The 25673-nt window shown below is 34.9% G+C and overlaps 1 protein-coding gene across 1 annotated transcript in view; it reads left to right on the plus strand.

Moving 5' to 3' along the window:
- PIBF1 (progesterone immunomodulatory binding factor 1) overlaps positions 1 to 21986 on the plus strand; it is a 114446-nt gene extending 92460 nt beyond the window's left edge. The window contains exons 15-17 of the mRNA XM_010003489.1: positions 744 to 828; positions 19278 to 19457; positions 21672 to 21986. Coding sequence (XP_010001791.1) covers positions 744 to 828; positions 19278 to 19457; positions 21672 to 21728 — 322 coding nt within the window. The 3' untranslated portion in view covers positions 21729 to 21986. The remainder of the gene's footprint in view (positions 1 to 743; positions 829 to 19277; positions 19458 to 21671) is intronic.
- The last annotated feature ends 3687 nt before the right edge of the window (positions 21987 to 25673 follow it).

The following is a 25673-nucleotide window of genomic DNA, read 5'->3' on the forward strand; positions in this document are numbered from 1 at the left end:
TGCTACTTGGAATCAGAACAGTTCAAATATTCATGTTCTATAACTGTGAAAAAAAAAGAACAATTTAAGTTAAATTTGACATTGTGCTGTAAAAGCATGACTTCATGCTAAACCAGTTGTCAGACTTGGTTCACTAGACAAACTTGGTCACATGCATTCTTCTGGAATAGAAAATCAGGAATGGCAAAAACACATTTAAAATTTCTGCTGAAGCTGCACAGCTGCATGGGATATTGTATCTTCCTTATAGTTGTTATTTTCAGAATTCTAAACACAGTAGTATCAAAACAAGTGATACAGAGAGAACAGTGTGTGCTGCTATTAGTGATGTACATAACAAAGAAATCCACAGTTCGATATAGAAGTGTAAACATAAGGAACATTACTTTGCTTCTAAAACGAGCTCATTTTGCCTAGAAGAAATGACAAGAGAATAATAGAAGATTCTCATAATTTAAATTAATCTTCAGAGAAAAATTTAAAAAAAACTAACACATATTAATAAGATTTTAAATAGTATTTCTGTTTGACTAAAATAAGATTTTGTGTATATCAATGCCTTCAGGCCCATTTATAAAAAATCCAATGCTTGAATATAGAGAAGGATCATTTGATACAATTACTTGATCAGATTTTCAGTGTTGTCAGTGTTTATCTTTAGAAAATGCATGTTACATCCAGAATACAAGATTAAAAGAGATTATCTGTTGCTATTACTGCATTTCCTGTCCTCTTTCTACCAGCCTTTTAAATAAAGAAAAGACAGCTTTGCTGCGTGTCAAGAATCAAATGGCAGCAGATTTGGAGAAACTTCTAAATCACCGTGAGGTAATCTTTCCCTTTTAGCATTACTACCACAAGTGTGTTTTCTCTCTTTCTTTATCCTTAAAACATGGGGAAAAAATGATTTAATTTGGTTTGATTGTTTTGACTTTTTGGTCGCTGTGGTTTTCAGAAACACAGGTGATAGTATCTGCCAGGTACCCAGGAGGCTCTCAGTTGTACTCTCAGTTGGTAAATTCTGTTTGTTGACTTAGTCTCACTGTTCTTTCTTACGTGTACAACAGACATGCACTGCAAACTGTTTAGCATTTGCAAACACTTAAAAACTATTTAGATAAAGGAGATGAATTTGAGACACGTTTATCTTCAAGGTCTGCGTGTGCCACAGTATACCCCAGGATCTCTCCCTGCTCCCCAGTTATTGAGACCAACAACCTGGACAAAGCATTGTGCAATTCATTTCCAGTATGTATATCTGAGTTTCTTTTTAATTCCAGAATAGGATTTGGGGAGAGAAAACAGGAGGTAGTCACCCAGATTTCATCCAGACAAGAGTCAGGGTACTTCTCTATGTACGTGTCTGAGTTTCAGCCATGTAAGAAGTCAGGTTGCTTCTGGAATACATTCTCAGATCTAAAAGTATGCAAAAGTCTTGTCATTCAGACATAAATGTTTTAGATGGGGATACCTAAAAGGTTTTTGTCAGAATTTCTCTGTAAACAATCTTAAGAGATGAACATGTCATGGAGTATGAGAGAAGATCTTTCTGCAGATTAAATGTCTGAAACAAAAGATAGAAATAAATTATGTTTACTAAACAAAGTTATTACACAAGTGATCTCAGGAAGAGTGAATAGTAATATGGAAAGTTAGCTGAAGCTTTAAAATACTGAAGATATAAAACCAAAATCTGACCAGAAACAGCTGTTAAATGTTCTCTCAGAACTGGTGCATGATTTGGCAAGGATTTGCAGAGACAATACAACATTAATGAATGAAAAATTATGAATGTGAGGGAAAACAACACAAGTTATATATACACAGTGATAGGACCTAAATAGCTAGCTACCTGTCCAGAAAGATCATCATAGAGTCCTTATGGCAATAGTTCTCTGAAAATACCCTTTCAGTTCTCTGGCTGGGAAGAGAGGAGATGGGGAGATTCCTTTCAAGGAATCCTAAATTATCCTGTCTGAGATTGCACAATCACTTATTCTATTACCATTATTTCCATAGAACACTGTCTATCCATGCACTTCTTGAAGTGCTTTCACTCCACTTCCCAAACTTTTCTACTCCATCTCCTTCCATTGCTTTTCCCTCAAATTCCCTTCTTAAATCAGTATACTAAACTCCATTCCATGAATTGGTCCAAACCAGTTTATTTCTGCTGACCAGGTAGAAAACCATTTATTAGAACCAAACCAAAATAATTTCACCAACAGCTGAATCTAAGTGATCCTCAAGGGAAAAGTGTACTAATTCTGTTCGTGAGTGCAGATTCCCAATGTGAAATAGTAATCTTAAATAAAAGTAAAAAGAAAACAGGTTCTGAAGTTTTTTGCTTTCTATGCTGAATCACACTGCCTGTTTGTCTGATGCACTTTCCTCCTAGAGTAGTTGTTGCATTTTATTCTCTGAATTTATTGTAGTGGTTGTGAAGTTCCATGATTAAAGTAGCTTAATTACAGAAGACAGTAATTGAACATGTTTTCCTAGAGTAACCTGCAGATGTCATTGACCTTGCAGGATCATCTGTAGGTGATGTCTATATGCATGCACATTAATTTAAATTTCAAATTTAAATATACAGAGAAACCAAAGCAAATGTTCACTTTGGGTTGTATTTAGGTTTGCTTTTTTCCTTTCGATTTTTGGTGGTTTTTTATTTATGTGAAACCCACTGGTCTGTGTTAACATAATAGAAACCATTTAAAGCATTTCTAGATCATTTATAAGCTTATCATTATATTAATGCATCATCATTTTAGTATTAATGGCATGAAAAGTACTCTGAGGAAACATGACTTAAGTTTATAAATATGTACTGAATTTTCTGAATTTCCAATATGACAGGCCCTTGGCAGGCTAATTGCAAATTAATTGCTTTCAAAATTTCCTGTTCCTACTCCTTCCCTCCCAAGTGGTACTGCTGCCAAGTGGTTATGCTCCCAAGTAGTTTGTTTATTTCAATTAATAACTGACAACAATTTTGCCTTGGGTGCCTAGTTCTAGTAGTGTCATATCAACCAACATGCATTGCAGCTGATGAAAATCGGTAGAAAATGTTAAATAAAAGTAAAATTTAACAGTGTTTTGTGAGAAAACTATAAAACTTCTACCTCAAAGCTATGCAATATTGTTTACATCCAAACAACTTTCACCCCCAAGGCTTCCCCCATAAACTATTCCTGGTACACAGCAGTTTGCTTTGTGTCATTTCACTACTTTTTAAATAGAAATCAACAATGCAAGCAAGGCTGAGTGAGGCAGGGTTTGTAAAAAAGAATGTAAATACTTCAGTCTGAAGCAGACTTCATCTTGAATCTTCCTCATACCCTTGAAGTTAAAAAATGAGCAAATATTTTCAAAATTATCACTGTTGCCAGAAAATAATCTGTGTATGTTTAAATATTGTCATTTCTGTTTATTCCTAACTCAGCTTTTTTTTTCTTTTTTTTTTTACTTTTAATGCAGACCTCTTTCTGTAGTCATACAGTTTAAGAAGTTCTCTAAAAGGCAATTATCATATATATTGAAATCTTTGTACAGCTATTTTTTTTTTTCCATCTTAATAAAAAATACTAATATACAGAAACATCACAATTTCATAGTAACTATCCATAGCTAATGGAAAAAATCACCAAATTTTCTAATCTTGGGATACTAAAGACAATTTCATTTAGATGAGGTATGTGTTTTTAAGTAACATGAAATCAGTACAGAATAAGTACAGATCTATGCCATTTGAAAAAAAATATTAATTATGTGGCTTAGGTGTTCTGTACATGCTATCATGTACTATGATTACTATCAGTCTTGTTTAGTCATTGCACATACTAAACTGTCACGTCTCATTAGGAATTACCTGGTTGCCCTCATGTTTGCAAGTAAAAACATTAGCGTTCTTGTATAGATAAAACCTAAGTTATTCCAAGTTAACATAAATTGAAGCTTAGGTATGTTAAAAATACAAGCAGAATGCCCAACCAATGTTAATGCTGTCTTACAGGGACATGTTTCAATAAGTATACAATTTTGACTTAAGGTATTCCAGCCTGTGTGGTCCTCGACTATTAACTCCTTTTAATGAAATATAAGAGTTTGAGGGGTTGAGTTTTTAAATTTTTATCTCCTTGTGACATCAGCTGCATTAATAATGTTTGCTTTGGAGGTAATTACAGCATTTTATACACTTTTTTAGATAAAGAACTTACATTAATCTTCCCTTTTCATGTATTTTAATTTTGGAAGAAAAACAGTAAAATATTGAAATCTGAATCTTGGAAAAATTCATATAGGGCTCTTATGCGAGTCCTTTTTTACAGGAAAAAAATCACAGTAGATATTAATGTGCTAAAATAATTCATTGTTTCCAAATATGTAGACTAAGCTAATTTGATTATTTTTATTATATTTTGCTGGAAATTAAGCTGAAAATTGATTATTTGATTAAACACATTCTAAGAATGTTGGGTTTACCCATACAGGGAAAAAAATTGAAGCTATGGGGTTATTTTAGGCTATATTCTTGGCCCAAACTCTTAATTGTTTCTTGACCTTCTATTCCCATTTTTCCTGAATAAATTAATAAAAGAATGTGGAAAACTGTTTAATCTAGCTTCACATTTAGATCATTGAGAGTTGGCTGGTACAGTAAAAATTTGTATCTTCTTCCTATGGACAAAAGCAAACTTTGCTTTGAGAGGGAGTTCAATGTCATGACCATGAATGATGAGTATCCAGGATCATGCTGAGATTATGTTCACAGAGGTTGAGAGTGAAGCCTTCATGGTGCTGCTGCCCTTCTTTGATTTATGAGAAGGATACCCAGTATTGTGATGCCATTTGTAAACCCCTCCATGCATGATAGCAAGTACAGTTAGTACAGCCAAATTTTTCAGCCAATTTCAGACTAAGAAGCTGTGTATGTTTTGTCAAAGTAACCAACAGAGTTTTTAATTGTTTTTCCAGATACATCAGAAGAGCATAAAACATTGTTTGGAGGAGCAATGGGGTCTCCCATTAATAACCTTCTAGTAAACAGTGTTTGGTTGGTTTTTTTAAAGGATATTTCAAACCCAGATTTTTTTTTTACATTAATATTTGTAGTTTGCGTGCCCTTTTTAACCAGCTGAGCTTTACACTTTTAAACCTCTATCATTAAGTGTGGATAACCAAACCACACACATGCAAAAAAACCCAAACTACTTGTAGTCTCGATTCTTCCCACTCTATCTTCAACATTTACTTTACATCCCCAAATGTGGACCCTTGTTGCCCTAGTTTCTTTGTCTAGTTAGGGAAGCACGAGTAAGAAATATGTTCCATCAAAACATAAATCAAGATAAAATTATCCATTATGCCTGGGTTGATCCAATAGCTATAGCAATTGCCATACCTCTTTACTCCTGGTTCTCCTCTCTTCTCCTCTTGCATCAGCTCTGGCACATCTCTAATGCTGCACTGAGACCATTCAGATCACTAAACAAAAACATAACCTGACCAGAAAAAAAGGAAACCACGAAATTGAATTTCTGCCTGTTAGGTTAGCAGCCTAAATCACCTTTGGAAAGGGTTCAGCAAGGAAAAGGGCAAGTAAAAATATTTATATGTCAGTATTACTTACCTGTGAAAAAATGACATTTTGTGTCCAAAACTGTAGAGTATAGCACACCAAGCTATGGACCATCCTTTATCTGCATCCAGACTTTATGCTTATAACGGAAATCTATAACTTGAAGGCAACAAAGCACAGTTCTCTGTTAAGTGCTGAAGTGGAATGAATCCACTACATCTTTTTAGCCAAAGCTCTTGATCCATGATTCTATTTATCTGTTTTGTTTTGGGATTTTTCCTTCTCTTCCAACAGTCAGCCTTTAACTAAAAGAAATATTACCATGAGTTCTGTGATCTGGCATTTCCATTGACTTTCATGCTCTGTGCAGTTGTTAGTATTTTGGAATGTCAGAAGTGCAATTTTAGACTTTATCCATTGGATTGCAGACCTCAGATGAAAACTTGGAAGGGCAGTCTGTCAGCACTCAGATGCTTGGCAAGAAGTTTTAGCGATCATATTCTGAGGTTGCATTTAAGAGGTTATAAATTTGCTACACTTTGATGTATGGCATTGTACTGTTTCTTCAGATATTCAAGGTGCAGATGTATCATAGTCAAGAAAACAAATGGTGTGCACAGTTGTCTCTTACCTATTTATTTTATCTTTTCTGATTCAAAGGGAAGAGTGTAGACTTCTAAAATCTTGAAAATAAACTGTTGTTTATATTTTTAATGTGGAGTTCATTATTTATTGGGATTTTTGGGGAAAAAAACAACACAGCAAGTATAACAAATGGAGGGCTTCTTCTTGTGTTTTAAATAGAAATATTGTAGAAGGCATTAGAAGAAACAAATGAGACAGTGGTGTAAGAGACACCACTGAAAGGCTTTAAATAGGTATTCCTCTAAGTGCCAAGATCAGTTTCAGTTTATATGAATATAAGGGAATTAATTTACACTATCTTTCTTTTTTAAACAGCTTTAAATCACCTGTGTGCAATGCAGTCTGGCAATACAGTGATTTGTAATCAATAAAAAGTAGAACTAATATTGTGAAACTATTGTGGGAAGAAATAAAAGGGTAAAATTTATGTCATAAATGTTGCAATTTATAATACTCCTTAATTTCCTATAATGCAGTTGTTTATGCAGACACGATTAGTTATCAGCACATGATTATTATGTACTGGTTAAAAAGACAGGAAAACCTGCTGATATTTTATCTCCTTTACACATCTGTGCACTTGTGGTGCTTTAGCAGCTGTACATACAAGTGATAGAATGTAAACTTGCTTAACTAGTCACCTGCCTTATTGACACATTCATGTGTTACTGTGCCAGAGCTCTTTAATGGAAGTTAGCAACCAGAAACCAGGCTCTGCCTAGCTGCTATGGAACAAGGTAGAAAACATGTAGTCGTAGTAGTAGTAGTTTAAATAAACCTGTTTGATATAAATCAGTTAAACGGATACAGACATATGGAGTTTGCTATTTGTTTATTCAAATCCTCTTAGCTTATGTCAGTAAATTGTTATGTCACTTGAATGGAGAGATAACTCTTTCTAAATATGTGTACCTGAATTGGTATGAATCTTCAGCTAGACCAGGTTAAAATGTATTTATCACTGCAAGTTGCTATTCTTTGTAAAACATTTTAAAGCATAAAAAAAATGATTCTTGAGCTGTTCTTCCTGAGAATAGCCTACCAGGCTAAAACATTTATATTAAATGTTAAAATTAAAATTGCCTAAGTGTTATGGTGAATTTATTTTCTGTTTGGCAGGTCAGAAGCTTTCCAAATAACTCACCATTTATGAATAAACTGAATGTTTTCCTTTTACTACTGTGTATCTCTTCCCCCTTTCCTGATTTTCATGCTTTCTTAACACTATGTCAAAATAATCCTGTTTAGTAACTGAATATTTCCCTGGCCTTCACCAGAGTAAGTGAACACGTCATTAATATTATCCTCACAAGCTAAAGCAGAGATGTATCACTACCTCTGTTTTGCAAAAGCAACAACCACAGTGAAAGAAATGGTGGTTTGACCAGTGCTCCCTGGAGTTTGTGGTAGAGGTTAAGAGTTCATGTGTCCTAATGCAGTATCTTAATCACAGCAATTCTTTCCTTACATGTTTCAATTCAAAAGCCTGAGCACAAAATCTCCTTATTGTTTACTTTTCCTAGTTAGACACAAATTAATTCTTCTCTCCAAATCATCTTCTCGTGTATGATTTTATTGTGTTTTGGAAGGAGTTTCACAAAAAAAATTTCATTTTCACTTTGTATTGTTGTGAGATTTTACACTTACATTCATTTTTTAATCCACTTCCTGAAAAAGGCCATTCCCCAAAGTCCTGTGAGTGTCTTAAAAATTAAACCTAATTATTTTTTTTATTTGAACTGTAGAATGGATATTTTCTATTTTTAATATTATATTTTCTTGGGGAAAAAAAAAAAAAATAGTAAAAATTCACAAGAGGCTGGAGCTCTTATGTGAAAGGGATTAAAAGTATAATTTATTTTGTCCAGGGAAACAGGATCTGATGGAGTGCAAGAAAAAGAGATAAAAATAAGGCTGTATTGTGTAAGTAATTAGTAAGAATCGAGAAAAAGAACAAATGAGAGAGAAAACTGAAGTTAAGAACAAGAAGTAGTTATTTCATTACCTTTAAAATGTACTAAATCTGACTTTTTATTTCTTTTAAATAAATGGTTGCCAGGAGCTCTTATGTGAAAGGGATTAAAAGTATAATTTATTTTGTCCAGGGAAACAGGATCTGATGGAGTGCAAGAAAAAGAGATAAAAATAAGGCTGTATTGTGTAAGTAATTAGTAAGAATCGAGAAAAAGAACAAATGAGAGAGAAAACTGAAGTTAAGAACAAGAAGTAGTTATTTCATTACCTTTAAAATGTACTAAATCTGACTTTTTATTTCTTTTAAATAAATGGTTGCCAAATGCATTTTCCAAGCTTGTGTACGATTGGAGAGGCCATTTAATCAAGCAGGAGGGAACAGCTACTAATTAGTCCTATTAAGATATGCATAGTTTGCTAATGACTCTAAGAGTTTTTCAGAGAGCTTCTATAAATGATCCAGCTACGGTTCTCAACGATTCATATAAATCTTGATGAATGTTAGACCTTAAACATGGACTCAGGAATTATGAGTAATATTTGCAATTCTGTGACGTTGTTTCAAAATTTGAATGTGTCCAGTGTCTGAAAATCCTGCAGTCTCTGTGCTTGTACATACCCATCTCACAGCAGTATCCTGCACAAAACACTGTTACTTCTTACTAGTTACCCCACTATCTGGCCTACAAAAGTGAAAGAAAAGACAGGTGCTTTTATTCTTCTTTTCCTCTTCTGAGGAGAAGCAAGGTCTTGTGAAGTATCTCTGCCCTAACTTACTGGGACCAGTTACGCCTGTATTCTCATGTTTATCTTTCTTACCTTTGTATTCCCCTGGGGAACGGGCCTCACTGCTAAATTTTCTATGCTCACAGTTCATCTCAGCAATGACCTTGAGGATTCCAGATGAGTTTTCAGCATTTAATTATTAGTCATACTTTAAAGGGTGCCTAATAGTATCCTTAGCTGTAATTAAGTTATGATGAAGAAGATTGACTAGAAGTAACCTAGGACAAAAAGTACCACTTACTTGGTTTAGGAACCTGGGGAGTAGCAACAGCTGCCATCTGCAAAAAACAGAGGTAGAGAGAAGTTCAGAGGCTCATAAAAAGCTTTGGAGTCACAAGGGGGAGGGCAGTACGTGTTTAATCAGGGATGGAATCTTAGTGGATAAAAGGAGAGAAACTGCTTTGTTGGGGGAGAGGGAAAGGAAGGGGTATCTGCAGGGGTTGGGAAGACAGGACTGAAAAAACGTGATTGGTAACAGGTGCCTTCAAGCAATCTCTTGCTCTGCCTCTTTCCATTCTTTTCTGTGTAAAAGATTGTACATGATAATGTCAAAATTATTTGTGTTTCTAAAGTGAATGACTTCCTACTCATCTATGTGCTGCAACTTGTTTTCTATAAAAAAAACCCTAAATGCTGATGTACAATGCTTAGCTCTCTTTTTAAATGTTAAGCCACAGAGTAATTATCATTTTTCTTACGCTACGTTTATGTTCCAAGATTCTAGTTTCTATTAATGTTCTGCATGTTTTCTGAGTAGATTACAGGGACATTTCTGCATCACAAGTAAAACCCTGCAGCTATTCTCAGCTTAAAGCTTGGAGAAACAAAGTGACATTTACATTGCTAAACAAGTGTGGAGAAGTTTCTGGCTCATTTTTACAAGGAAAAATATGCTCCTAAGCAGTATTTCTCTTTCTTTTTTTTTTTTAAATCTGTTTTGTTGCTGTCAAGCTTTACTAAAAGTTGAATTCCAAATAGTACTGGATTTAGGAAGCAGAAGGGCTTAACAGCTGGGCAGACTCATTCTGTTCTTGCAGCTGTGTTATTCAGAATGTCTTACTGGTTTTCTTATATGTTCTTTAAAGAACTGTCTTTCCATTTGCAGTTATATATACTAAATAATTATGTACTAGATGGTGATATCTACACAGCAATTTAATATTTTTTTTCGAATCTTAAAAACTATGATAATAACCCAGGGTTTCGTAATGTCAGTTAATGGAATAAAAATATACATCCTATTTTTGAGAGCAAAAAATGTAAGTTTCATAGACAAAATGCAACTTTTTTATGGATTATGGAATGTAACTGGCATGTGTGTTTTAAATTATATGTTTTTGAGAGAGCCAGGATCAGTAAAAGTGATAAACATTTAAACAAGAAATTGTTGCCTGTTGAACAGTCTTAAATTATTCAGGTTTTCTGAGCATGTAACTGATGTTCTATTAGATTGATTTTTCCTGTATTGGCTATGAACATTTCCATCACATTCTGCTGCTTATCCCACTGTGTGAAAAATTTATTTTTGTTCACTTTATGGTAGCATTTGAATATTACAGGGTGGAAACTGAATTTAAATGCTCTGTACGAAATAGAAAAGAAAAGAAACTGAAATGTTACCCTCTCAGAAAATACAGGAACTTCTCCACTATTATTCATGCTAATAAGGATGTTTTGACATATTAGCATTTTTAGCATCTGTTTCCTGTAAGTAGAATTACTCAAGCTTTTTATTAAACTTGAATTTGAGTAAATGAATGTCACAATGACTCAGATTAGAAAAATATTTGGGGATTTAGTCCTAGATGTAATTGCAAATATCTTTCTGATCTTCAATACAGAAAGTGAAAAAAAAACAATTTTCAGAATTTGGCATGCCAGTCCTGAATTCTGAGGTTAATTATTTCCTGGTTTTCTTAAGAAGTTAGAAGGACTTAACTGTTAAGAGCAGATTTAAGATACAGCTGAAGTAGGCAGAGATTTTTACTTATCTAAAAAGACAGAAGCTATTCACTGCAATGACTGGGTCATTTTATTATTGCCACAGATCTAACCCATTCACCCCATAAAATTTGGAGTAGTTTGTAGATCTCTATAGTCACAGATCTGTCAGTTAATTTTAAGTTTTTATATGTGCTGGGATATGGAGAACTCCTGTATTAAGTGTAGTGCAGAGAAGCTATCAATATCCTGCATATGGTCTGGCATCTTTCCACCACCCAGTTATCAGGTTCATTTGTTTGATCAGGACATTTCATCCTGTCTTCCAGTTTCCAGCTTTACAATGTGTATCCATGTGCCTAAGGTGACCATATGTGCAAACCTCACACCAGAATTCTTGCTTCTTATATTTCCAATACGGCTGCAATTGAGGATGCAACTATGTCAAATACACTCTGCCTTACATGAGGGATTAAACCATGACTTGTAATGTTTTATTAATTGCATAGGTGGCTGTTAAAATCTTCTTTAAGCTCTGTAGGTTCTGATCCTGACAGGCACAAGCCCACAGTGTTGAACACTGTTGAAGCTGAATTTGCACCATTTGTGCCACTGCATCCCCTCCATCTGAAGTAAAAAACAGTCGGATAGACTGACAATAATTGCTTCATTTTGCTGTGACATCAAAATGGACCTTCTGTAGCACCTTTCTACTATTTCATACTTTGTCATCATTAGTATTCATGTCCAGTGTTGTTAATTCTGTGCTAATAGTGTTGGTCTTTATTCAACTTTCAGGCAAAAAAGGAAGACGAATAATTAATTACAGCCTATAGGCTACAACCCTTCTGCAGTGTGTCTCTAGCAGTTTGGTAGAAATAAAACCCATGAAGAATAGTGCTAAAATAATTATTTGTGTGAATTGTACTTCTAAAGAGGAGACATTGTAAGTACTACTTTTGTTGGAGAGTCTCTTTGCTTGACGATGACACATTTGTCTCCTTTCTCTAAGGGCAGTCCAAAGACAGAGTACTCAAACTTTTTCTTCAGAGTGCTGCATGCAAATCATTGCATATGTTCATAGACTCATAGAATAATTAAGGTTGGAAGAGACCTTCAAGATCATTGAGTCCAGCTGTAATCCAAGTACCACAGCCACTAAACTATATCCTGAAGCTCCACATCTCAATGCTTCTTGAACACCTTCAGGGATGGCAACTCCACCACCTCCCTGAGCAGCCCATTCCAGTGGCTGTTGAAAGGTGGAGCCAGATTCTACTTCTGTCCTCTGATCTATTCTCCAGAAATATGTCAGTGACTTAATGTTCTATGCCAACCATCTGTACAGAAGGCTCATTTGTTTACCTTCATTTTAACTGGGGAACTCCAGTGATGTTAAAGAGTACTAGTGTAAAGGTGATCTGAGAAGTCTTTTGTCAAGTCAAGTGACAAAGTAGCAGAGATGGCTCTTGTGTAATTTTACAAATCTGTGGTGTAGATGTTTATGTCTTAAAATCATCTAAGAAAACAGTCAGAAAATAGGCACTATTATGGTGTGATTCTGTGATATCCTCAGCTAAACCCAGCAAAATTAATTGTAACCTATGAACAACTCACCAACAGCTATACAGAGGAATCAGACAAGCTAGTTTGCCTATGTTGAAGTAATATTACTGAAGATACTTAAAGGTCAGTCTGAGGAAATCCAACTAAGTATCTGGTCACATGTTCCAAAGCAGAACTTGCAACCAGATTTCTTACAAAGATCTCCCTCCGTCTTAGTATCAGCTGTAAATGTTACGACTATTTTTAACACAACTTTACTTTCACAGAAAATCACTGTAGAAATCTAAGAGGGATCCAAGTATGCAGACTACATAGAAAACAATGTCCTTAGGATCTTCTCTACCTTCACCTTAAATGACCATCAAGCTTGACCCTAGTGAACACCCTGAGAAAGACAACTGTGAAGACATTTCCTTCTGAAACACCCTGCCCTACCTTTTTTCAGCCCCCTTTTTCTCAAGAAGAAGTTACAGGAAGTAATTTATTTTATTTTTTTTCCTCTTAATCCTTCCAAGAACATTTGTATATCAAACATGAACTTTTAACTCTTGAGAGACTGTGAAAACATTCCGAAATGTGTTTACAAAACACTACCAAATGGATATAGCTGTCTTAAGTGCTGGCTTAGGTTTCTCAAATCAATATTCTTTAACATATCCCTAACCTAATTGTATGAACTCCGCTTTTCCCTGTGCTGACTTGTTGTTTGAAAACTACAATAGCTGCCTAAATGGGAGGATATGTGCATGTGAAGACAGATTGCATTGACTTAGCATGAACATGTTTTTCATTGCAGTAAGGCTTTCTTTCCTCACTTGCATGTTCTATTATAGCTATTGTTTTTATTGTTGTTGTTATTTTAGAAGTTAATATAGCCACAATAGTCACCAGGTTGCTTAACTCATACCTAGTATTTGGCTCCCATGACAAGAAGAGTCCAGTCTCTGGACTAAAAGTATAGTGCACCAAGTATCTCATGAAGCAATTTTTTGTCCAGTACACCCCTCTATGCAAAAAGGACTGTAAAGTCAACTGTTGCTGGACTTGACAATGCTGTAATCTCTCAAGTTTCTCTAGACTGGATATATATTTTTATTTTGAGTTATAATTTAACCACATTGCGACCATATGGCAGTTGAAGTGACAAATGCAAGCTTTCCAAAGGAGGTCTTGAACATACATGCTTTAACAGTACAGAAGACAGATTGGGGGTAGGGACATATATCTAAAATTATCATCTTAGTGCTTGACTCAGATTCTGAGAGACCTTAAGATCAGCATCTTTGAGGGAGGCAGAGCTCTGTGTTTATCCCTTCTTCAGCTGCTTTTTCTGGTTTTGTCAGTGAAATTGGTTTTCTCATTTAAAGATCATAGTATTTAGCAGCTTTTCTGTGTCCAACCCCCCTGCCAGATCAGGACCACTTAGGGCAGGTCACACAGAAAGGCATCCAGATGAGAGATGGTCACATGGAAACACATCCAGAGAAAGAGACTCCACAACTTCTCTGGGCAGCCTGCTCCAGTGCTCCAGAACCCTAACAGTAGTTTTTTCTCATGTTGAGGTGGAACTTCCTGTGTTCTAATTTGCATCCATTGCCCCTTGTCAGGGAACAACTGAAAAGTGATTGGCTCCTCCTTCTTGACACCCACCCTTCAGATATTTCTATACATTAATAACATCCCATCTCAGTCTTCTCCTCTCTATATTAAACAGCCCCAGGTCTCAGCCTTTGCTCATAAGACAGGTGTTCCAGTCCCTTTTTAGTGATATGAAAAAAATCATTAAATTTACCATCAGAATCAATTACCTTTGGGCCAGAAAGGTAGATGTCTTCTCCTACTAATTGTGTCCAAATGTTCAGTTTGATCTATGTAAAGTTCCTTTATAACATTATTGTATTTTAACAGTTGCTTTTTCTTGAGACTGTGATTCTGCATCTGCTTCCAGTGCATGGAAAATAAGTGTATATAATTTTAACTGCTTATATAAATGTACATATTTATTATAATTATAGACACACATACGTAATGGTAAGTGCCTTTGCAAGCTTTTGAGTGCACAGAGAGGATTCTTTCTTGCTTTGCTTATAGTTACAGGACAGACACAGTAAGAAGAAAATTCTTTGTATTGCTCCATGCCTTATTTTTAAATTTTCTCATCTTTTATCTTCTAGTTGCATTGCTAGTTAAAGGAATCAGATTTTATCCATATTCCCAAACTGATCTTCAGTCTCCATTTTTCTAGGTTCTATTTCAATTATCCATAAGAAACAGGTAAAACAATTTTAAATTAAATATAACTTATTTTTACTTCAAGATCAACCATCATCATAGGACTCTCAGAATATTCTGAAATACAAGTAATATGAGCTGATCGCTTCCAACTATTTAAGCTTTTTACCTTACCTTTTAAAAATTATTGACATTTCTTTGGTTTTGTTCCTTTAGCACCATTCTGAAGCTTGATGATTTTATTATGTTATATATTTTTTTCAGACTGTAAGAGTTCCACAACAACAGCACTAATAGCATTCAGCCTAATAAAGTAACAAGGTAGAATTAGGGAAAATCCCAAAACAGAAAACACTTTAAGAAACATCATCGTGCCTGTCCCCTGTCAGTACCTAAATATTTCTGTCTCTGTTTGTGTACTGGCATACAAAATTGCTTTTGCTATTTTTAACTTAGGTTGTTGGACATTACAGTATAAAAAATAATGGAAATAGACAAGTAAGTTTTTCTGATACTATTTACAATACAATACAATACAATACATGCTCCCTTACCTCACCTCCTGCCATATCACTCCCATTGTTCTCAGTCCATTCATTCCAGTTGCTTATTTTGAATTCTGGCTACTTTCTGGTTATGTGTGCAGAAGTTTTGATGATTCTTTTATAGTTTGAGTAATCTTCACTATATGTGCATAAGTTAGTGGAGTACAGGATGGTAGATGGTTCTAAAGTATGAACCTATGTATGTTCAGGGAAACTTAACATGAGTAGACAATCTCTCTGAGTGCCTGTTCTGAAAATGTGGTTCTTTTTAACACAGCAATTTGATACTTCAAATATGTGTGTGAGGGGAATTCCAACTACACATGGGTTATTCAGGATGCAAGTTGTTCTAGGTGAAGTAGAAGGCTGAGAAAAGTAAATGATAAGGAGAGTGAGGTGATAACTGGATTCAGATTATGACAACTAAATGTAAGTATCTAAATGGAGGTATCTGCAGTGAGATAAGCATCTTACTTTGCTTTACAGTCAATACCAGCCTAGTCAATATGGCTAATGTTACAACATGGTTTAGCCAACTTACCAATAAGTGTGCACTTCTCAATTAGTTGAATCACTTTCTAAGCTGCACTGTCTGCAATGGAAAATTAGGCTCCTAGCTCATGTGTAGATAATTAAGTTTAGACACATGAATGTAGGTGTTCTCAGTTAAATCCCATTTAATGTGTCACACAGCTCACTACTTTGTTTTTTTTGGCATTTGTGCTAGTAGACAGAGCAGGTTAGCATCCTGAACAAAAACTCATCAGGTTTCTGTGGACAGACTTTCAAAATATTTAATAATAGAGTATTCTTGTTGGCATTGGTGACAGCCATTGAACATAAACAGTGTTTTTGTGCCACCTGCATACTTCAGGTTTTTTTTCCTTGTTTCATCTTAACCCACCTTTTCTTGCTAACTGCTTTGTTTTCCATGTAACTGCTCTGCATGTAACTGCTCTCCCCACAAAATATTGTATATGTAGGGAGTGGGTGCTTGTGTTCTGTGTGGTTGGAACAGCAAGACCAAAGCTGTAAAGCCAGCACAGAGAGGACCTGGGTGAATCCACTGAGAGGTGTTAGTACTCATAGTCCTCTGAAAAAGCATTACTGTCTGGCTCTCCACAAACAAAGCCCTCAGACCTGGAAACCTCAACACAGTGACACACAGTTTGCATAGCATAGCTTGCTTGTATGTCCAGGAGCCAGCATGGCAAGGTCCAGATACCTCCACAGAGAAACTGGGACATGCGGAACTTTAGCAACACGGTTTCTATAATGCACTGAGTAACTGAAGTGAATAATGTAAGTAAACAGTTTGCACAGCTTTGTCTGGACATAGGACTGTGGACTTGATGTGGTAGAAATGTGTAAAAATGTGAATTATCCATTTCTCTTCACATCTTCTATATTTAGTTTATCCTGAAACTAATATGTCTTTCTACACATAAGATTATTACCATCCATTTTGAGCCCTGTACCTACTTTCCCTTTTTTCTCAAGGTCCTGTGCACATTGAAACATGCTAAGAGCTCCTTTTTCTTTGCTAGCTCTACAGATCAACTTGCCAGGTTTTAGGATTGGAAAATATTATGGAATCATGGTAACATGCTAACAGTAGCAGGTAGTGTTAAGGTCTCTTTGTTTAGAATTTAAAAGTGAAGCTAAGAACTAAGATTGTGTTGAGGAGTAGAGAAATCTCAAGACAGATAAAATTATTGCAGGTCAAGACAAGAACTTTGTTTTCATTATTTCCTTGGTTGAAAACAGTCTCTTGCAAATGTGTTGGGACACTGTTATTTTCTTATTTAGCAGTCCACATACCAGTGATTCTACAGGATTCAGTGTTTCCTGTGCTGTTTTGCCAAGTCTGTTAAGGTCTTTCTCACTACATGCGGAAGGATTTTAGAACAAATATTAAGGCAACTTTAGCTAAATTCTCATGATAAATTTGGCTGGGATGCCAAAATAATGTATTAATTGTGGGGTCATTTATCATCCCCACTCCCTGTCATTCCTTCCTATAGCTTCACATTAGAGAATTCTCCTGTCACAAGGGAAGCTCATGTGAGAGCTGACTCTTCAGAACCTATTCTGAGTCTGAAAACAGACAGGGCTGTCAAGTACAGGACAGATTCTGTGGAGTACAGAAGACCTTAGACTGCCAAGTGGATCTTGACACGAGAATTTGACCTTACATTCAGGTTTCAACTCCATTTCTGAAATAAATCTGCATGGGAGTTTTTTGGATTTTGCCTTGTTCAAACGTGCAACTATTTGGTCCACAGAATAATGCAGTTTAAGTATAAGAACAGCACTTGTTAATGTCAAAACATTGTTTATGTACAATTTAATCTCCTGTGATGGTGGATTATTTGCTGTATACTTGCTTGAGTTATTTTCATCAAGAAATTCTGTCTATGTGTCGCTTTGGCAACATCTTTGCAGAGTTTACAACTTTGAAAAACATGTTGGCATCAACTATGCAGTCCTTTTAAACAGCTGCTCTGCAGTCATGCTGTTTCAACATGCCACCACACATGGCTGAATTATGCAAATAGTTAATATTAAATGACTGAGATACAAGAACAATTTGTACACTAGATAAAGCTGGTCTGTGGAGTGTAACTTCCATTCATGTAACTGTGTTAGTGGGGGACAATTTAAAGGCAACAACATCATTCTTTTGGCTTTGTACCTTGTGTGAAAGGCAGCAGTGGACAGAGACAAGGTACATGGCAGGAATGTTTCAAAAGGCTGAGGGGCTTTTTTAACTCATTACTAGTAATGCAATGAAAATAGAATGTGCATCAATGTATTTTTCTGGCAAGTATTAAGAAATAGGTAAGATGTAAGAACTGTTTGTCATTAAGCTATAAATATGAATTACCCTGTTCTGGCTGAGAGATGATAGAATACTAATTGTATAAAATGCTAATACATTAACAGTATTGCTTATTGAAGACAACAGCATTTGTAAAAAGCAAGAAACCCAAAACATTAATACTTAAAATGTAAAACTGTCTTAAAATGTACTTTGAAAGGCTTTTCTACTGACCTTGCTGTTCTAGTTCTGCAGTAATGAAAGCTCTAAATTATAGTAGTCCAATAACAACAACAATGATAATGATAATAACAATAATAACAACAACAATAATAAATGCTTTAAATTCAGTAACTTATTTTATAGTAATTGCACCCATTACATGTTGGGGGAGAGAACATCAGGTACTAGGTGATGTAAGATGACAACATATGTCCAGTTAAAGTCACAAAATATGTTTTTTTCCTTTTTCACTCTACTGTTCATTTTGAATAATCTGGCTTATTCAGCTAAGTAGTAACAAAAGGTTGTTTTTTCATTAATACAAATTTTTTACAAAGCAAATTATTAGAATATCCAAAAAAGTCTGCATTTCTATATGGTCTTGTTTTTCTTTTACCATGTTGGAACTTCCATTTTTCACAAAATGTCTTTTCTTCTCTGATCCCATTTTTGCTCTGTGTCATCTTAAGGTTTTTCATTGATTTTTGTTTGCTGATCTGGATATAAAAACACATGTATTTCCTATATTTCTAGTAATGTATTTATATGACTTTGTGTAAGACCTAGCTCTTAAAAGTACAATTAGTCACAAGCATTCAAATTAGATTTGTTAACTCCCTCAGCCTGACAAAGCAAATTCAAAAGAATTCAAATTAAATAGAAGCTTAAGTTAAAAGAGTGGGTTCCTTATTACAGAGTAAGTGTTCTCTTTTACAGCCTGTAAGCAATACAAAATTGGATTTGTATAAATCCTACATGCCTTTTTTTATTTTCTTACTTATAGTAGTATTCCATTAGTAATCATATTAATTATGGCAAGCATATGTTTATGCCAGTTAGCTTTACTGTCCCACTTACACGTTTAGTTTGGTGAATATAAATTTATTATTGACAAATAAATATTTAATAGGTTAAAATGTAATTTTGCTGAATAACTTAAAATTCTTCTTTTGTGGTTTTATAGGAATTAGCCACGATGAAGCAGATGCTGATTAGTCTACATGGTAAACGCTATGAACAAAACTTTCCTCAATCTCGTACTGATGTAAAAATTGCAACTGCAAAATACAGATCCAACCCTTCAGCAAAACTGCTGCCAGAACATGAAGAAGAAAATGTATTTACACCTAAGCCAACATTATTTGTAAGTACTATGATAAGAGTAAGTGCCATCAGCTTTTTTGTATACTCACTTCTTAAAAAGAAAAATGTGAGTATCCACTCAAGAAGATGGATAATTAATTCAGCTGAATACTTGCAGCTCTTTATGGGAATGGTCAATGTTGAGAAGATAAATTAGTTTGCAATGTTATTTAGCTATTTAGTAGTTCCTGCATCTTAAGTTCACAGCAAACTAGATTTTTTTCATTTAAAAATGCCATTATAATATTACAATTTAAGAGTGGTTAGCAACATTTTAATAGCCAAAGGGATCCACAGAATATGTTTACAATTTTAAACCTACCCTGATCATGTATAGGTTGAGAGTGTGTGTGTGTATATATCCATATTGAGGAGCAGAAGTAAGGAAGCAGATGTATTTATGTATACTTATATTTATGTATATTCATGTGTGTATCTATCTAAATACATATTACAAACATACATGCCCAGTATTGATAGAACTTGTGTTACTAAGGATATTAAAACGCTATTTTATTCCATTAGAAACCATATGCTTGGTTTTAAATACTTCAAGTGGCTTGCTCAGATTTAGTGCCTCTAGTATTTGAAAGTTTCTGATATGAATGTGTCTGAACTGATAAATTTAAGAGAGCCAAGTTGCAATGTTGAATCACAAAACAAATCATGACTCTTTATTTACACTTCTTGAGGCTTCCCTTCTCTAAGGTAGACTGTTCGTATCTACACTTCATAGCATATGTACTATTTTGGTCCAAATAAACATCTATATAAATGTATTCCTTTTTTTCCTGGTGGAGACTTTAAAATTCAGTATCTTAAACAAAATGATATTTATATTGCAGCACAGTAGGTATTGTTTTTATAATGCAAAATGTAGGAAATGGTTGCATCTCTTGGACGTGATGTGAAGGGGTTTTTAGGGGTTCAAAATTTGTTAGGGTAGTGTAAGTGAGACTGAAGACAGGCATTATGTACTGTTGTCTCATCCACAATCCTTTTTGGAACCAGTAAATCATACTGCCCTAACTTTTGTCTTTGACAGAGCTACGCAGTGATTCAAACCAGCCAAAATGTCAGCTAACAATAAGGTTGTGTTGTTTATCCAGGGTTTCACTGCTTAACCTGCTCCTGCCTTACTTAGGGATATAGAAATCATGCAGGAATATAGGAAAAACGCTTTTACATTTAGAAATTGTGAGCAATTTCTCTTTGAAAAAATCTAGTCTTTTTACACTTTGGGGTAGAGAACCAAAAATGGGCAGATGGAAAGGTTTCTTCTTACATGGGGAAAGATGTTGGTAGTCCCGTGAGAATCCTCACAATTTAGGCCAATCTCTGGAATTTTAAAAGGTTGCACAAGTAGAGCAGATTTATTTTTGTAATCAATATTTTCAAAACAAGAGAAAGGTGGAGAATAAAATGTGATGAGAATCCCCACGACAAGGCCAGCTGAATAAAGTTGTTTTTTAAATTGGATGGTTATTAAGCCTTAGAGGAGAGAACTAATACAGAGCAGACAGAAAACAGAAATAGAAAGGGACAATTTCTGGGGACAACAGACAAAAGAGACTGTATTCACTAATGCAAGAGATTATACTCAAACCTGAGAGCAGAACAGTCCCTACTTTTTTCCGCCTCCACTGTTTTAGTTTTATTTCTCTATGAGAACAACCACTGAATTTGCCACAAGAGCTGACTGTAGCACTAGTCCATAGGATGATGAAGACAAGGAAAGCTGCTCACAGATAATTCTCTGCATTTAAAATACTTTCTGCACTGTCAGGAAACTGCTGAATTCTTCTATTTTTAGTTATCTTTTTAAGAACTGTATTTCTGCATGAAGTGTTGGTCAGTTTTGGCACACCTAAGATCTCTAGTCTTAAGTTCTGTCCCTTTCTTAAATGGGAAAGTCAGATGTTGCTGTTTCAAATGAAACCTATTTATGGCACAGTTGATGCATGTTTTCATTGTGATGGATATTTTAAACCAAATAATTTACTTACTGTATAATCTTACTTTTATTATCTAGAAATAGGAAAGTTTTAATACAAATATGTAGTAATAATTATCTCAAATGCATAGTCTTTTTTTCATTTTCATTTAAGTGAAGAACTCATTTATTCCCGTGAGCTACATAGGAAGGGTCTTTAGTGAAGATTGCATGTTTTTTCTTCTGACTTTCACTGTCTTACAATCAAACTTTATTTTGCAGACAAACAAAGAGGCACCTGAATGGTACAAGAAACTGCAGAAGAAAACATCACCATAGCATTTTTCCAAAACTATTCAAAATAATCCTTTAGGGAGCTTTTCTTTGAAGAAAGTTATTTTCACCATAAGGATGCCCTTTTTACCATAAAAGTAAACAACTGTGCTGGTTTTAACTGTTCTTTTATACCCGTCAAATGATGTTATGCTTCATAAAATAATTTTTAGATCTGTCATGTGAATAAAATGTGTGGTAATAATGCATGCAATTATTTTACTAACATATATTTGAATTTTAAAAGATAAATAAACATTAGCATATTCTACACATTTATAACCTGGGCAGTTAAAGGGTGTGTTATTCAGATTGTTCAAATGAATGCATGTTTCAGCTTTTTTAGATTGTTTTTCTTGGACCTTCTGTTTCATGCCACATTTCTTGCAACTATTCTGGTTCATAGCAATTAAAAAATATGCATTTGTTAGCATCAGACTATATCCTACTTTCTATGAAGGAAATTCATGTCAGGTGGAAAAAAAAAATTCTTATCCACCTTGATTTATACAGCTTGTCATTTTATTTCATTTGTTCCACCAAACAGGCATTAAAAATATTCTAAAAAAGCAATAAAATACATCTTAATTATCAGCACTAATAGTTAATGGGCTAGATACACTTGCTCTAGTGTAGTTACACCAGTGTAATAACAGAATTATAACCATGATGTGTAAGTACTGTAGCATGTAATGCTGAAATGGATAACTTGCCATATTTAATTGTATGAAAATAAGCCCCATCTTCCAAGCACTCAAGTCTATTTATTATTCCACTCCACCATCTATTTAGACTGTAGAAAAGGTGTCTAATATTTGAAAGCACTTTTTACTGCATATGGTACATTTCTATATACAACATAAATCTAGATGTTACTGTTTTAAGTGACTGTACACAGAAAATATTGGTCAGATTTCATTAAGAGGAAGCTTTTTGGTTTTTTGGTTTTTTTTTACCTCCCTTCTCCTTGACAATGTCTCTTCCAACTGATTCATTGTTCCTACCCTGGTAATTATTTACTATATAAAACTGAGTTATATCAAGCTTATAATTCGTATATACACTTTTCTTCATTTTCCAAACAGCAGTTTGGAGCATATCAATACTTATTTCCTCCAGGTAAGCTTCAGTTTCTTATGTTTTTAACTTAATTGTAAGAGAGTGAGGTAAAAAAACTAACAATTGCACATCACAGGATTAAAATTATCATTCTGTGAGTGAGAAGGCCAAGTGTGTATACAGAGGTAATATCTTTTACTAGACTAACTGGTTTTCTCTGGGGAAAAAATACACAAACCTTTGGGCTCACAAACCTATCTGTACAGACATTCCTAAATAAACTGGTTTCCTGAAGTCTAGGGTTTTATCTAGCTTGAATTTTTATGTGAATAGTATCATTAATATGTCTTTCATGTGAAACTGCTCCCATATGCAAATACTAATTTTGTCGTTCGTATTAGATATTTTATATGATTCACCGTTCCTAGCTTAACTTCCCAGACATCCTGTTATCACCCAATATATAATAAATTTTATTATCTAGGACTGAGCTATTTTAGGAAATATTTTAGTTGGATTCTTAAATATTCACAGTTGGTTCTCCTATAGTATCCTTAAAGACAAATTGGTGAGATATGGGCTGTAAAGTGGGTGGAAAATTGGCTGACACAACAAGGTCAAGGAAATGTGATCATTAACGCAAAGTCCAACTGGCAGATAGTAGCTTCCCTCAGCAAGTTCATAGGCAGTACCAGATTTGGGGTGAGTATTTTATATGCTGGAGGGCAGAGTCTTGAAAGGACCTCAACAGGCTCAAAATTGGGTCAACAAGAACATTATGAATTTCCACAACTGCCATCCCACATCTAGGATGGAATAACCCAATATGCCTGTACTGGCTGGAAGGCAGCTTGGCAGAAATAGACCTGAAGTTCCTAGTGGACAAGAAATTGAACATGAGTCAGCAATGTGCCAGCCAGCCCCATCCTGGGTGGTATTAACAACAGGATAGCCAGCAGATGGAGGGAAGTGAGCCTTCCCTTCTGTTTGGCACATGGGAGACCACATCTGGATTGTTTTATCCAATTTCAGGCTTGTTCAGTATAGACATTGACATACTGAAGTGCATCAAGCAGAGATTCACCAAGATCCAGGGCAGAGGCACCTGATGTATAAGGGGAGGCTGAAATAACAGGACTTGTTCAGCCTTAAGAATACAGGGCTTAGGGGGGAACTTACTGCAGTCTCCAACTACCTGGTGAGATGACAGACCACAGAGCCAAACCCTTCTCACAAGGTGCACAGTGATAGAGTGAGAGGCACTGAACACAAGTTGGAGTACTAGAAAACTTGGCTATTATGAAAACTGTTTTTACTGTGAGAGTGATCAAATACTGCAATAGGTTGCCCAGAGATGTGGTGAAATCTTCATCCTTGGAGATACTCAAAACTCAACTGGACAAATTCCTGAACAGTCTGGTATAACTGGACCTGACTTCAAGACAGACTAGATGACTGATTTTCCTTTCCAACCTAAATTACTCTGTAGTGATATTTCTAAATAATAAGATAGTGACATAAATTTCCTTCTTACCATCAAAAAGAACACAGAGTTTAATTCTTCTATCAAAATAGAATACACAAGAACATTTTGATGCCTTCAGTATGAATTGTGCATTGTAGACTTCTGTGTTCTCTAGGCAGCCTGATCTTCTAGGAAGGCTGAGGGAAAACCAGGATGATCTGTGGTGAATTTTTATTGACATTTAAACAGTTCTTCAGATGACAAAGTTGTCTATTCTGGCAAAGTTGGATTCTTTTTTTTTTTTCTTTTTAGAAAATTGCTAACAAGTCCATCTTTAAATTTGCAAAAATAAAAGTAATTTGTTAGCATATACTGGTAACACATAATACTGTTGGTAAATTCTTCTGGTCCTCGTAGTCTCTGTGTAAATCTCCTTAGTATGTTATTTCTTTATCCAGTTGAAGACTTTGTGTTTTTCCTGTGTCTCCTCACTAGACTCCAAGGCTATAATTAATTATCTAGGAGGAGACCTTCTAAGCTTTTCATGTGAAAGCTAAAATGTCACTTAAATATAACTATTTAAATGTGAAATGCCCTACAGCAAAAATTAATGAACATTTTTGCTCTTTGAGTAATGAAAAGGTTCAGTTGCATTACCTGTACAGCATTTTTACTGATGTTATTTCCCACAAATGTAGCTGTCAAACAAATTATTCCAAAATTCTTCTTTGTGAAATGGTCTTTGCAGTTTCCCATTGTTGTGGGCCTTGTGTCAATGATGTGTGAGTCCAAAATAATGAAATAAAGAGAAATTTCTAAGAGTAGTCATGCATGTAAGCAACTTGTGACTGAGGTGCCCAACCCACATAATCATCCTCAGTTCCTGTTTTTTAAACCAAAAGGAGCAAAGAGAGAAAAACCTCTATCCACTATTACATTTCTGGGTAGATTAATTTGGTTTTACTTAAGTCCTAAGTTTTGTAAGTATATGGACTGAATAGGTGAGAAGGAAGGACAGTTGCTTTAGAACAGGTGAGGTGTTTGGGGTTTTTTTAACAGTATCATTGCTTTCTCACCTTTTTGTCCCTTGCTAGAAGCAAAGATGCTCTGAAGCATCAAAGAATTATCTTATTTGCAGAAAAATACTGAAAACATGAAATTGTTTTATTTTTAATAAGAGCATAAACTTCTAAGGCTTGTTGCTGGATCCTGTGGTTGTAGTTTCTAAATATTTTCTGTGCAAAGAAGCAATGTCACTGGGCTTTGTAGTGTTCCCTTCAAGTCTTGCATTACAAAACAGTAATGAAACCTCATAAAATAGGAACAACTGTAAATTCAAATAGTAGTGTCTGAATATTTGTCAGTATCACTGGGATACGATTTGCTACCTCTAGTTGTTACTTTCCCTTGTTCAAGCAAAAAGAGCA

The sequence above is a fragment of the Chaetura pelagica genome, unplaced genomic scaffold (genome assembly GCF_000747805.2).
Source record: "Chaetura pelagica isolate M959 unplaced genomic scaffold, ChaPel_1.0 scaffold106, whole genome shotgun sequence".
Classification (NCBI taxonomy): domain Eukaryota; kingdom Metazoa; phylum Chordata; class Aves; order Apodiformes; family Apodidae; genus Chaetura; species Chaetura pelagica.